Below are 14,817 nucleotides of genomic sequence, written 5' to 3'. Positions count from 1 at the left end.
ATTCGTTATTAAAAATTTAAAAGTTTTTTAATAATCACAAAGTTATCGTGTTTTGGGTTCATGAGATCTATTTTTTGTCCTCAATTTAGCGCCCTTTTAATACCTTCTTTTATATCTCGGCCACAAACTAAATACATTTTCAAAATATTAAATGTAGCTGGCTTTAGAATATATAATTCTTGAACAGGCTGCTTTGGGCATCAATTAGTTAATCATCTCCATAGTACAACATGATCTCTGACGTCAGTTGGCAGGAGGGCTGCCCTCCGTGAAGTGGGGCCTGCTGCGCAGGTGTGGTTGGCAGCGCCATCTTGTGAGGAGCCAAGGGACCCAATGCGAGGCGGCGCAGCCTTAACATTGTCGTGCACCACTCCCGGACCTAGTCTATAGTACGATGACTGGAAGACATGCCGTTAAGTTTTATAACAGTCTTAAGTTTTTCCTCGCCATAATATAATAAAATATATGAGCGTCTGAAGTTTGAATTATAATCAAAAGATAAAGTGTTAGTTTAATGGGCAGCACGGTGGCTGAGTGGGTAGCACTTCTGCCTTGCATCGCTGGAGTCCTGGGTTCGAGTCCCATCCAGGTCAACATCTGCAAAGTGTTTGTATGTTCTCTCCGTGTTTGCGTGGGTTTCCTCCGGGTTCTCCAGTTTCCTCCCACCTCAGGGGCACCCCAACATTAGTCTACTGCTATGTGCCCAGCCCGTCTATTACCCGTCTATTACCCGCAGAATAATGACAATATATTTGCCACTAAAATGGCATATTTGAGAAAAAATTTGCAAGGCAATTTTTAATCTGCACCATTTATTCTGTTTTACATTGTTGCCAGCATGTTTGGGTTAAATGCTCACTACAGCCCTAGATAAATACATTTAGGAGTGTAGTTTCCAAAATGGCGACATATTTATTTATTTTTTATTGTACTGTTACTTCAGGGACCCTTCAAGCACGCTGTGGCACCACAAAACATTTGTAGCCAAATCAGTCTGCCAAAAACCCAATAGAACTTTGTTTTGAACATTTCAGTGCGGCAAAACAGCAGTTGACATCCACATCAGGTATTGCTGTACTCGGAAGAATCAGGCCTAAAATTTTTTTATGTATATTTACCTTCATTTCTCCTGAATGTGTACATTTAACCCCTTACTGACATGTGATGTAATACTACGTCACATGCCGGGTGCGGTTGCATGGAGAGGGCTCACAGGCTAAGCCCTCTCCATAGCCGGTAAGTCTTTGCCACATATTGCAGCAAAGGCTTACCGCTAACACACGCGATTGGTGCCAGCACCGATTGCGGGCGTTTTCCCGCTGATCGCCACCGGCGAAGCTGCATGGGCGACGCACCCGGGGAGTGACGTCATCGGGGAGCGGCGATCTGTCGCCATGGCATTCTCGGTTGTTTTGAAGACCCGAGGCATCTTTGGGTTAACCCATTCATTACAATGTGCTATCAGCACATTGTAATGAATGAGGAGTGAGATCTCCATATACTGCCATACTGTAGAATCTTACAGAAAACCTAGGGCTAAAGTACCCTAGGGAGTCTGAAAAATAGTAAAAATAAAAAAAAATAAAAAATGATAAAAATCACCCACTTTCCTTAGAACTGATATAAATATAAATAAACAGTAAAAATCCTAAACACATTAGGTATCGTTGTGTCCGAAAATGCCCCATCAGAATATAATGATTTTTCACTGCGTTTAACCCTGTAACGGAAAATCGCGCCCAAAGTCAAAAATGACACTTTTTTGCCATTAAAAAAAAAAAAAAAAAAAAATTCTATAAATGGGGATCAAAAGGCTGTACAGTCCTAAAAATTATAACATTGTAAATGTCATCAAAAGCCGCAAAAAACAACGACTCCCAAAGCTCTGTACACCAAAGTATAAAAAAGTTATTAGCGCCAGAAGACGACAAAACGCAGAGGTTTTAATTTTTGTAAATGTATGAAAACATTGTAAACTAATACAAAAATCAGGCCCCGTATTTTGACTCTTAGGCTACATTCACACTGCCGTTGCCCGCCCGTACCGTAGAAGGCAACGGCAGTGCACGAGGAGAGGAGGAGGAGGTGAGCGCAGCTCACCCCCCCCCCCCCTCTCCATAGAGATACATTGCGCACGGCGCCGTATTATGGGAAAAGATAGGACAGGTCCTATCTTTTTCCCGGGTACAGAGCGGTACGGTGCCGCACGTGTGCGGGACCGTACTGCTCTCATAGGGCGCCGGGCGCCCATTGCCGTCTATGCAGGACGTATATCGGCCGTATATACGTCGGCCCTATATATGTCCTCGATACGGCAGTGTGAATGTAGCCTTAGTGTGTACACTGGTCTAGTAACACGGGTTCTCACTTCCTGTTTTTTTCATAGCGATTTTTTAAAATAATATCGAGACCACAAATATATTCAACCTTCTTATATATAAGAATGCATTACATGACAAGGAATCATAAATACATCACCAAACTTTGGCGCGATATGCCATTGTCCATAAGAAAGTCCACACTAGGCAATAATGGCTATTCACTGAGACGCCAACGCCTGGGCGTTGTACTTTTCTTTTGATTGTGAGCCCCATGGGGACAGAGACCAATTTGGCATGCTTTGTGCAGCGCTAAATAAAGAATTATTACTATTATTACTACTATGTACTTCATTCTTGTTACTTAAAAGCTGTTTTTGACATATGATACTTGAATAAAGAATGTTAAAAAAAATAGCAAAAGGTTTGTACAAAAAGACATTTGGGGTATGACTTTTTGTCTAAACAATAGAACATTTGAAACACTGAAAATTGTAAAATTATTGAATTATTACCCTCCTAAAAAGTACCATATATACTTGTGTATAAGCTGAGTCATGGTTTATAAACTCAAACTTGGCTTATACTCTAAGTCAAGAAAAACACAAAATGTGTACTCACCTTCCGACGCCCCCTGGCAGGTCCTCTTCCATCCATCGCAGCTCCGGCATCGGCTTTGTGTCTCTGCGGTTCGTCACAGGAATCGGCACACACTATGATGTCAGTGAGCGAGGACGCAGAGCTGATGCCGCAATGGATAGAAGAGGACCTGCCGGAGGTGGGGGCGGGGTGGGGCGTCGGAAGGAGAGTACATTTTTTTTCCTACAGGCACTACATCACTACATGGGGGCAGGGGCTCCAGGCCATACACTGCGTGGGGGCTGGCCGGCCATACACTGCTGTGGGGGGCTGGCCGGCCATACACTGCGGGGTGCGGGGGGGGGCTGGCCGGCCATACACTGCGGGGGGGGGGGGCTGGCAGGCCATACACTACGGGGGGGCTGGCAGGCCATACACTACGGGGGGGCTGGCAGGCCATACACTACGGGGGGGCTGGCAGGCTATACACTACGGGGGGGCTGGCAGGCTATACACTACGGGGGGCTGGCAGGCTATACACTACGGGGGGCTGGCAGGCTATACACTACGGGGGGTGGCAGGCTATACACTACGGGGGGTGGCAGGCTATACACTACGGGGGTGGAAGGCTATACACTAAGGGGGGCTGGCAGGCTATACACTACAGGGGGGGTGGCAGGCTATACACTACAGGGGGGGTGGCAGGCTATACACTACGGGGGGTGGCAGGCTATACACTACGGGGGGTGGCAGGCTATACACTATGGGGGGGTGGCAGGCTATACACTACGGGGGGGTGGCAGGCTATACACTACGGGGGGTGGCAGGCTATACACTACGGGGGGTGGCAGGATATACACTACGGGGGGTGGCAGGCCATATACTACGGGGGGCTGGCAGGCTATATACTACAGGGCCTGGGCAGGCCACATACTACGGTGGCTGGGAAGGCTATATACTACAGGGGCTGGCAGGCTAAATACTGGGGGGGCTGTGACCAATGCCAATAGGTTTTTCCATTTTATTTGTGTTAAAATTAGGGGTTTTGGCTTATACTCAGGCCGGCTTATACTCGAGTAAATACGGTGTGATGCAAGTTTTAATTTCTGTTTTCTTTTTTTTCCTTTGTATTTTCTTTGTCCGCACTCTCATAACCATCTTATGGGCACACCACAGGCTAGGAGCTAAGCAGAGCCTGCATTTCGTGAAAAATATTCGGTTTATCTTCCTTTATAGTTCCCAAATACATAGTCTCTTTCTTGTGAATGTCTATATATCCCCAGGTAATATCTAAATAATGTTCCATAATTATATTTTTATTTATTACTGTAGAAGAGGTCTTTCAGGATTTGAGACATCTTTCATGGTTTATTATAATATTATACTATTGAAATCTCCTCCTATAAAGGGGGCGTGGCCTGGATGAGCTCGGGAGCAGACGTGTAGTTCAGTGCTCCGCTCTCCTGACCTAAAGAAGCTACGAATTAAAGCGGCACCAAACTAAAAACTTACCTTGTGGGCGACGGAGATCAAGAGGAGAACATGCCGGCCCGAAAAAGAATCACTAAAAGCGGGCCAAAGCGTCTCACAGACTTCTTCTCGGCCCGAAACGGCTCCCAGGAAGTTCTCCAAGATGGCGATGACAGCTCAAAGCACGAGGAGATGAGAAGCAAAGCGGGCTCGCCAACCACATCGTTCTCCTCGGCAGGCTCACAGGGGCAACAGAGAAGCTCGGGGTCACCGCAGAGCCGAGATATTGCGCCAACACGGCTACCGGATACGGTGCGGGAGAAACGACAAGCTGGAGGTGGAAGCTCCAAAATGGCGCCGGACGACACGCGGCAGTCATACTCCCCCAGCAGCAGCCCGGACAAACAAAGACCCCGGTGGTCAGACGCTTATGGAGAGGAAGCTCATGTCATGGAGGAAACAGGTGAGAACGAGCAAGACCCGTTACAAGATCTCCCGTCTACAGAACAACCAGCTTCTGAGACCTTTATTAAGAGAATGATGCTAGCCCTTAGAGGTTCTATACATAAGGACTTTACACTGATGCTTAACCAAACCACAGCAGAAGTAGAAGAACTGGGAGCAAGGGTCGATCACCTAGAAAATAAAATGGGAGAAGTTACAAGCTCACATAACGAGCTAATTGAAGCCCATTATGCATTAGAAGAAGAAGTAGAGGTTATGAAGTTAAAAATGGCTGATATGGAGGACCGTGGAAGGCGCAATAATGTAAAATTCAGAGGCGTCCCAGAGTCAGTTTCCCAGTCAGAGCTGAAGAATTTTCTCACAGAACTTTTGCATACTACTCTCCCTGCTTTGCAACTAACAGAGTGCCTTATAGATAGGGCACATAGATTGCCCAAACCGAAATCAGTACCAGATAATTTGCCTAGAGATGCCATTGCCAGATTGCACTATTTTCACACAAAGGATGCATTAATGCTACAATCAAAAAGAATGCAAAAGCTGCCAGAGCCTTATGCACATATCAAAGTGTATGCAGACCTATCGCAAGCGACGCTTCTAGCAAGGAAAAAGTTTGCAACCGTGACAACAACTCTACGGAAAAACGAGATACTATACAAATGGGGCTTCCCCACGAAATTAATCATCAGACGAGAGGGCACAACGCATGTGCTAGCAAAGCCAGAAGAGGGAATCAAGCTTATCCAGTCATGGGGCCTCACAATAGAAGGTATGGATGCGATCCCGGCAGCTCAGAAGATATCAGAAATTACTAAGGACTGGCAAGTAGCATGATTGTTTGGTGCACAATATGGTTTTCAATGTCTTTTTTCCTTTAGGTCAGGAAGGACTTACAGGTGGACTTTATCCCCAAAATTCGATGCAGGTATACAGTAATCCTGCACTGTTCACAATAGCCCTCTTGGCTATGTCAGAAGTTTGTGTTAAGTTTAATTGGTGGGGGCAGCAGGATGAGATAATCCCGGCCTTCACTAAGTTGTTTTACAATCTAAATGGTTTTAATTGTAATGTTGTTATGTTCAAATCCTCACTAGTCAACATACCGTCAGTGCACACCATAGGGAAAATAAATAAGATGAATAACAATATCAAGGAAATAGATATAAAGTCATGTAGCCTTTTACCAGTAAAACAAAATGTCAGTTAACATAATGAGTCTTAATGTTAAGGGGCTCAATTCTCCCTTTAAAAGAGCATCAGTATGGAATGATGCCAAAAAGGCTAAGGCCAATATTATATGTCTCCAGGAGACGCACTTTATGGAAGGAAACTTCCCACAATTCTCAAACAGGGACTACCCACATATTTACATGTCCAATTCCCAGGCTAAGAAAGCTGGAGTTTTAATTGCAATTAAATCAGATGTTGATTTAAGTATAATAGATGTTTTAAAAGATGAAGCAGGAAGGTACATTGCCCTTGTTTGCAATATAAACAATATTCCCTTCACTATTGTGAATATATATGCCCCAAATAGTGGGCAAAGAAAATTCTTAAGCAAAACTCTTAGAAAAGTAAGAAAAAGAGGGAAGGGCAAATTACTAATTCTAGGGGACTTTAATATTATCCCTGATCCTCTAATGGATACAACAGGCAAGGGCAGGTTACCCCCTCCATCCCTAAAGGCTTGGCTTCATGGTGAAAGGCTATATGACTCATTCCGCTGTCTAAATTCTTCTGCAAAAGAATTCACCTTCTATTCACATAGACACAGGTCTTTCACAAGGATAGATCTTTGCTTAGCGGACAGAGATGCATTGACCCAAATATGTAACTCCAAAATAGGATCCACAACGTGGTCGGACCACGCTCCAATATTCACCACACTGTCTTTTTCCCATCTTATCCCCAACCAACGTAGTTGGCGGAATCAACCATTTTTATATAATATCCCTTTCTTCCAAAGAAAGATCACGCAAGCAATATTAGATTATTTCCACCATAATGTAAATCTAGAAGTGGATATATTTAATTTATGGCATTCGCATAAAGTAGCGGTAAGAGGCAAATTAATTCAAATGGAAATACAACATAACAGGAAAAGGGAAAAAACAGTATCAGACATACTTAACAAACTAAAAAACCTTGAAAAAGAAGCACAACACTCGAATACGACGTCCATTCACATTCAAATAACGGAAACCAGACAAGCTTTGAGAGCAGCCTTGTTGTCAGAATATGATAAGAATATGACCTCTATGAGGGCCTCATACTACACGTCAAATAACAGGCCAAGTAGATACATGGCAAATAGAGTTAAACCCAAAAGGGTCAAAAACAAAATACCGTTCCTATATAGTAGTACAAATCCACCCAAAAAAGAAACGCATCCTCTTAAAATAGCAAATTTATTCAGAGACTATTATGAGTCTTTGTATAACTTGAAACATGAGTCAAATACTATACAACCCACAAAGCAGGGAATAAATAATTTCCTTACGAGGTTATCTTTACCAACACTTACAGCTACCCAATTGGATAATCTAAATAAACCCTTCACAGTAGAAGAAATTACAGAAGCCATTAAAAAATCCAAAAAACATAAAGCACCAGGCCCAGATGGTTTCTCCAACGAATACTATTCAAAATTTCATCATCTTCTAGTCCCATATATGGCATTGATATTTAACAAAGCTAGACAAACAGGGTCCATGCCTCAAGAAATGCTAGAAGCTACCATAACCACTCTGCCAAAACCAGGTAAAGACCCCACCTCCCCCCCAAATTTCAGACCCATATCACTATTGAACAGTGATACCAAATTATATGCCAAGATAATAGCAGGGAGGCTTATCGAGATAATCCCTAAATTGATTCACAATGACCAAGTGGGGTTCACGAAAGGGAGACAGGCCCCGGATGGGACTAGAAGGATAATTGATTTAATATCAGTGATGGAAAAGTCCGGGACGCCTTCTCTGCTTCTCACCTTGGATGCGGAGAAGGCGTTCGACAGGATACACTGGGAATACGCTTTTTCGGTATTGGACAAATTCGGATTTCAAGGCCCCATACTGAATGCAATTAAATCACTATACTCGTGCCCCACAGCAAAAGTATTGGCCAATGGATACTACTCGGACAGATTCCATATAACAAATGGAACACGGCAAGGATGCCCACTATCCCCAATCATATTCGTACTGGTCATGGAACCACTAGCAGAGAGTATACGAACTAACTCAAATATTTCAGGCATAGCAGCGGGGATGAGACAACATAAGTTGGGTCTGTTCGCAGACGATGTCATTTTAACATTATCCTCAGTACACACCTCCCTGAGAGAGACACAAAAGGTCTTAAATGCGTTTGGAGAGATATCTTATTATAAGATAAACATTACCAAATGCCAGATTCTGGGAATAAATTGTCCTAGACAAGTTAAACAGAGCATTATGAAAGAGTTTAAATTCCAATGGGCAGATTCATTTGTGCCTTATCTAGGGATTAAACTTTGCAGCCCGCTGAAACATATAGTAAAAATTAACTATGATCCTCTAATAGTAGATCTGACTAAGGAACTAGAAGTATTTTCTAAGCAAGAACCATCATGGATGGGTCGCATAGTACTATTTAAGATGATGACCTTACCTAAAATACTCTATCTTTTTCGAACTCTTATAGTACCACTCCCAAATAGCCTACTAAATAAATTACAGAAAATGCTCTCAAATTTCATATGGAACAATAAGAAACCGAGGGTAGCAGCAAAAATAATCACAGCCACAAAAGAAAGAGGTGGAATGGGGGTACCAAACCTCTCCAACTATTACAGGGCAATAGTTGGTCATCAAATTAGGAAATGGAACGCATATTCTAATAACTCAAGCTGGCCGATGATCGAATCACATATGTCAGGAGGGAAATCCCTTCACAATCTTTTATTAGCTAGAGCCTGTTTTCCCTTAACAAAAATATCTGAATATAGTTTTCCCACAATTAAAGTGACATTGGATGTATGGGAGAACCTAACAAAATCCTTCCCATCCTCAACACCGGGTAGGGACATCCAAGTCCCTATACAGGTTTTGGAATATGTCATCCCGGGTATCTCTATGGATAGATGGGCGTCTCAAGGTATAAAATATGTGGGAGACTTATATAACCAAAATAATCTAATGTCATATCAAGAAGCCACCCAGAAATTCCTCTTATCCAGCAGAGACGCGTACCTCTACTCTCAGGTAACACACTTACTGAGAAACACAGGAGTGCATAAAGCAACACTACCAATTCCACTTTATGATCTGATAACAGAATCAGTAGAGGTGAAAGAACAGAAGATTAGATACTTATATAATGCTTGCCAAGGAGAGTTAGGAAACAATAAGATTCCGACAATATCCAAATGGCAAATGGAATTAAATACTAATATTTCTCAAAAAAAATGGAACACAGCATGCTACTGGGCCAAAAAAGCTACTAAAAATGCAAATTTATTAGAGGTTCATTATAAAATATTAACAAGATGGTACCTGACTCCAACAAGAATAGCGAAGATATATCCAGGTTCCTCCGGCCAATGCTGGAGAAATTGTGGGGGGGAAGGTTCCTTATTACATACATTCTGGAATTGCCCCTCGTTAGCACAATTTTGGAAGGAAGTTTTTCAGATGTGCATGGCAGTAGCAAAATGCAATATTCCACTTAACCCTGGATTGGCGGTCTTGGGAGTGGATATAGATTCCATCCCCAGGAAAGCCAGATGTATGGTGGGGCACATAATTCTGACAGCAAAATTATTAATTGCCAGGAGTTGGAAATCCCCAAACGCACCCACAAGTGCAATATTATTAGATAAGCTAGCTGAGCATAGTACTTTCGAACGACTTCTAGCTTTAAGGAATCAAACATCGCAGGCTTTCCATGAAACATGGGATTCTTGGCTGTCCCTATATCCAGCATTATCTCCCTGTATTACTGGATTATCCGACTGAGAAACCGAGTGGGTAAAGAGGTCAAAAGGTTAAGTGAATCATTTTTGTCATGTTGTTTCATCTTGGAGCGAATGATATATACCTCAATCTTGTCTTTCCCTTTGGAGTAAAATAATAAAGTGCACTAGTCAAGTGAGGATTGGAAGAATAAAGTTTTAAACAATTGTTGACTTTGTTAAATGTTATAAGTTTACACTGTATGTTAATTCCATTTCATTTTGTAAAGACAGTTATACTTATATGCAAATCAAGAGCTATACTGTTCATTGTCTCTATATTGTGATGTAATATTTTGTAATGGGATGAAAAACAAAACTTTAATAAAAAATTAAGTTAAAAAAAAAAAAAAAAAAGAAATCTCCTCCTATAATGATATTCGATTGCTTAAATATCTTGAGTGTTTTTATTAGATTGCGCAAAAATTTTGTTTGACATCTATTGGGGGCATACAAATTCACCAAGGTGAATGTTATATTATTAATTTCCCTTCTACTATGATGTACTCCTGCTTTTTTCTTTGGCTGGCAGGCTATACACTACGGGAGGCTGGCAGGTATATTTGAGGAAATTTGATATTACAGAATCTCTTTTGATCGCTCTCCACCAAATGGGTTTCCTGAAAAATACAATATTACAATTTGAAACTGTAATAGTTTCCCAAGCTAGGGCTCTCTTATAAGGGTAGTTTAGACCATTAACATTTACTGATTGCTTTAATTATGATAAAATCGCTATTTACATTCACTTAGTTGTAGTTTATTATTGTTTTTCTTCCTTTTTCCCCCTTTATTATTGTTTTAAAAGAACCAGAATTTGACATAAAAAAATGTAACATGATATACTGTTCGCTTTAAAATCCATGTTCTATCATACAGTATAGTTTGAACTCTCAAATTTTAAACAATCAACAAAAAAAACAAAAAGTTGTGGGATCAAAAGCCTTTTGGTTTCATTCCATTACATCTCTTCTATAGCATAGTAAACCCTGGTATCGGCTTACAGTGTATAATTTGAGTTGCTTTTGCTTAGCCTAAATAGTAATACAAAAAGAAAGACTAGATTAAATAGTTATGTTTTTACCTAGTCCACTGTAAGCTTATTTGGGATTTTACTTTTGGGTACTTCCATGTCTACCTGTTGTTGGCCAATCCCATTTTTTAAATAATTCAGCGAGTTCACTAGTAGATGTACAAACATATAGGGTATAATTTTTTTCAAAAATTAGTTTGAAGGGTTGTCCCCATTTATATTGTACACCATTCTCACTGAGGGTTAGTGTAAATTCTTTTAATTCCTTTGCTAGTGTGGCAGTAGATCGGTCTTGGAAGATCTTAATATCTTTGAATTTTTCTGGCAGTGGGCATTTGTCTCATTTGATATAGTACTTCCTCTTTTATATGAAAAAAGTGAACACTAACCAAGACATCTGGTGGTACTGAAGATGGCAGAAATTTTGGTTTAATAAGTTGGTGTGCCCCATCTATTGTTAAATCTGTGTAGGTACTATCCGGTAGAATTTTTGAGAACAGTTCCCAAATAAACTTTGCAAGTTCTACATTTTTAACAGGCTCTGAAATACCTCTAATGCTTAAAGTGTTCCGCCTCAAACTATCTTCCAAGTCACAAATTTTTGATGTTTGTTTATCTAGTTGCTCCCGTAGGTCTAATGTCAGATCAATCAGGGCATTGTAGGTTGTGGCTAAGCTGTGTGGGTATTATTAGCTGATGTAAGCTCTAGAGAAATGTTGTTTTCTAATTTATCTAGCATTCTCTGAAAGGTGGAATCACACACTGTCTATTTAATGGTGTATTTACTTTTGTATGTTCAGATGCATCCTGGGTGCAGGTTAGGGAATTGTCGTGTAAGTTCTCTGAAGTGCCGAAGTAGTCCGGTTCACTCGTTTCGTGGTTATGATTTGCCTTTCCTTATATTTTCCCCCTTTTATCTGGGGTCTGTTTTAGGGCAAAATACCTTGTCAAGCGGGGTACCATTGGTTGATGTTTCTTAGGACGGCCCATCAAAGGACCCCTAAGTTATCTTGTACTTACGGTATTACAACAGTTCTTATACAGCTATCTTTTTGTCAGCTTTCTCTCTCCCCTTCCTTCTCCTATTCTCTCCCTTTTCTCTCTTTTCCCTTTAATCTTTTTCATATGCCTCTTCTTCCAGTATGTTTTATTCTTGTCTTGATTTTTAAACTCTGTAACTAGTAAATAGAGTTGTTACAATTAAATACTTTTATATTTTATAGTGGATTTTTTGCTAAGGTCAGTACGATAGTGCTATTCAAGTTTTATCAGTCAATCATACAAAACCACATCAGTGCAGAGTTAGAATGAGAACAGAGATCACTATCACAATTATTGGCCTATATGTACTGAGCTTCTAGAGATCAAGATACAACTTTACCACTTTTAAACTAAACTAAATATTGTTAAACAATCTTTTATGTTTTATCACCACTCTGTTTTTATGTACTCTCAGATTGTCAACAGTATCAAGGCAGATTGAGTATCAAGTACTGTTGATATGTCAACAGTATCAAGGCAGATTGAGCCTTAATAAAAAGCGCATTCATTTCTTAGACCAGGTATTAGAGAAGTATTTGTCTCAGAATATATTCTTAGTTACCAGAGCAGTGTATCCTCCTAAATTAGAATACTTGTCATTGGGGTTAATACTTGTTAATTGCAAGGAAAAAAAAAAGGGAAACGATAGTTATTGATAATAGGGAGCAAGGACAAAAAGGCACAGTAATATAACATTAAATACTTTCAGTGGACACAGATGTTTCTGGTGAAGTGGGCCCTCTACAATCTCAGATCTCCTCCTCAATCGATAGTCTTTTCCTTGGGTTAGTAAAGTTAGAATAAAGGCATTAAAGTTAATATCTAATCTGGGTAATTTATTTTGATGGTCATGCGGCTTACAAATTGAATATCGGTTTTCTGTATTTTCAGAATTGACTATTTGGGGGGTAAATACTTTTTTTAATTAAATTTTAAATATAGAACATCAATAACCCCTATATAATCAACCGCTTTTCAAAGCTGCACCCCTCAAACTAACATAAACAGCTTTTAGGAAGATTGTAATAGATTGATAATAAACTCAAAATGGAGGTGAAATTTAGATGGGTCAACTTTGCCAATTATACGTTCATTTAGCCCTAAAATGTACACATTTCCAAAAGATAAAAAGAAAAAACCCATCTTAAAATTTATTATACAATTTCTTCCGAGTACAGAGACCCCCACAAGTGACCGTTACTTGTTTTAGGGGCGCACGGCAAGGCGCAGAATGGAGGGAGTGTCCTGCAGCTGCCAGGATTTTAGTTTCCTCATTGGTCTATTGTAGGCTATCAAATTTTAGCTTTTCCGTTGGGGCCACATCACGGCTTTTTTCGGGAAGAGATGCTTTTTCCAGTGTAACTATTTTGTGGTTGGTATGTCCTATTGTTGAAAGTTTATGAACTTTTATTTGAGGGCAGAAGTAGAAATGCATCAATTCTGTACTGGATTTTTAACTTTTTTTTGGTGTTCCCCATATAGGGTATCCCTATGGTGTTCCTCATATTCTATGGGTCATTTTTTTGTGGGATGAAATAGGTAAAAATCAATTGATGGTGGGTTTTTAACTATTTTTTACTACGTGTTCATCAAGCGGGTTCAATAATGATCTTTTTAAAATCTATGGGTCGTTACAGACACAGTGATGGTATATATGTGGGGTTTGTGTTATTAATTATACTTTTTTTGCGTTATAGGTCTCTTTAAATGTTTATGGGGCTTATGGGCATTTTTAATAATTTATTTTTTTGTTGAATAACAATTTTTTGTACTAGTTCCACCATGTAACATGAACTAGCAATCATCTGATTGCTTGTTCACGATAATACACTGCAATACTGATGTATTGGAGGGCGATTAGCTGTGTCAGCCTATGCACGTGCATAGGTTGACACTGTGCCCTTAAGGTGCTGTCACAGTCGGCATCTTACAGGCAGCCCTAGCGTCCTGATCAGACCTCAGGGCTGCCATGACAGAGAAGACGGCGCAGGGGGTGTTTGGGTTGTTGTCGGGGGGAGGGGGGGGGCCTGCGCTGCAATCATGGTGCTCAGACCCCTGACAGGCGGTTTAAATGCCACGGTCATTTAACAGGTTAAACGCCCGCGATCGAAGCTGAGTTGTCCCTCAAAACAAGAGTCTTGGCAATTTTTTTTTTTAATAACATCCTAGAATAACAAGAGGATGCATAAAAAACCATGCCATCATAAAAACAGGAAATCGTTAGTTATCAAGTTATTTGGGTGGTCAGACTAACTGCAAAGAGAGCAGAACATTTATAACTTGGAAAATTAAGAATTTCAAAAATTTTTGCTAATTCTTTTCGGAGTGAAACAAAATTTACCACTTAAATTTTTCAACCGACATGAAGTACAATGTGTCAGTAGAAAACAATCTCAAAATCACCAAGATATGTTAAAGCATTCCAGAGTTATAACCAAATATCGTAACACGTCAGATTCTAAAAATGGAGTCTTGTCATGAATCTGAAAAAAATGTCAGTGATAAGGGGTTAAACATGGGTATAATTGTAGTAATCAAAGCCAACTATAGCTGAGGCAAACAAAATAACAAAATAAACTTATCAGCAGTCACTTACTTCCCTCTCAGAAGTATACTTAAACGGTCATCAACGGACGTTTTGTCTTCTACAGCATATGTCTGTCCCTTTTGTAAAGTCTGAATATTGCAAAACTGTCCAGTTAGTCTCTTAAACAACTCAGGAGGCACATGAAGAGGTTCAAACATTTTATGGTAGATGCATTTAAGCTCTTTCTCTATTTTGATCTAGAATGAAAAGAGAATAAAAGAATTGTTCCTTAAAAATTACAATAACCCATACTATAAATGTTTTCTACTCCATTGTCATACAATCAAATATTAATTAAATTTCTACTCCTATCAATGTATAGAGCAATTGA

The 14,817-nt window shown here is 40.2% G+C and overlaps 1 protein-coding gene across 5 annotated transcripts in view; it reads right to left on the bottom strand.

Moving 5' to 3' along the window:
* Positions 1-14,817, bottom strand: part of POPDC1 (popeye domain cAMP effector 1) — a 135,913-nt gene that overhangs the window by 45,895 nt on the left and 75,201 nt on the right. For all 5 annotated transcript variants that reach the window (XM_072141878.1, XM_072141877.1, XM_072141876.1 and 2 more), the window contains one exon: positions 14,496-14,683. In XM_072141878.1, coding sequence (XP_071997979.1) covers positions 14,496-14,683 — 188 coding nt within the window. The remainder of the gene's footprint in view (positions 1-14,495; positions 14,684-14,817) is intronic.

This window comes from Engystomops pustulosus, chromosome 3 (assembly GCF_040894005.1).
Source record: "Engystomops pustulosus chromosome 3, aEngPut4.maternal, whole genome shotgun sequence".
Classification (NCBI taxonomy): Eukaryota; Metazoa; Chordata; class Amphibia; order Anura; family Leptodactylidae; genus Engystomops; species Engystomops pustulosus.
The sequence above is the reverse complement of the archived record's forward strand: the minus strand, read 5'-3'. Positions and strand labels throughout refer to the sequence as shown.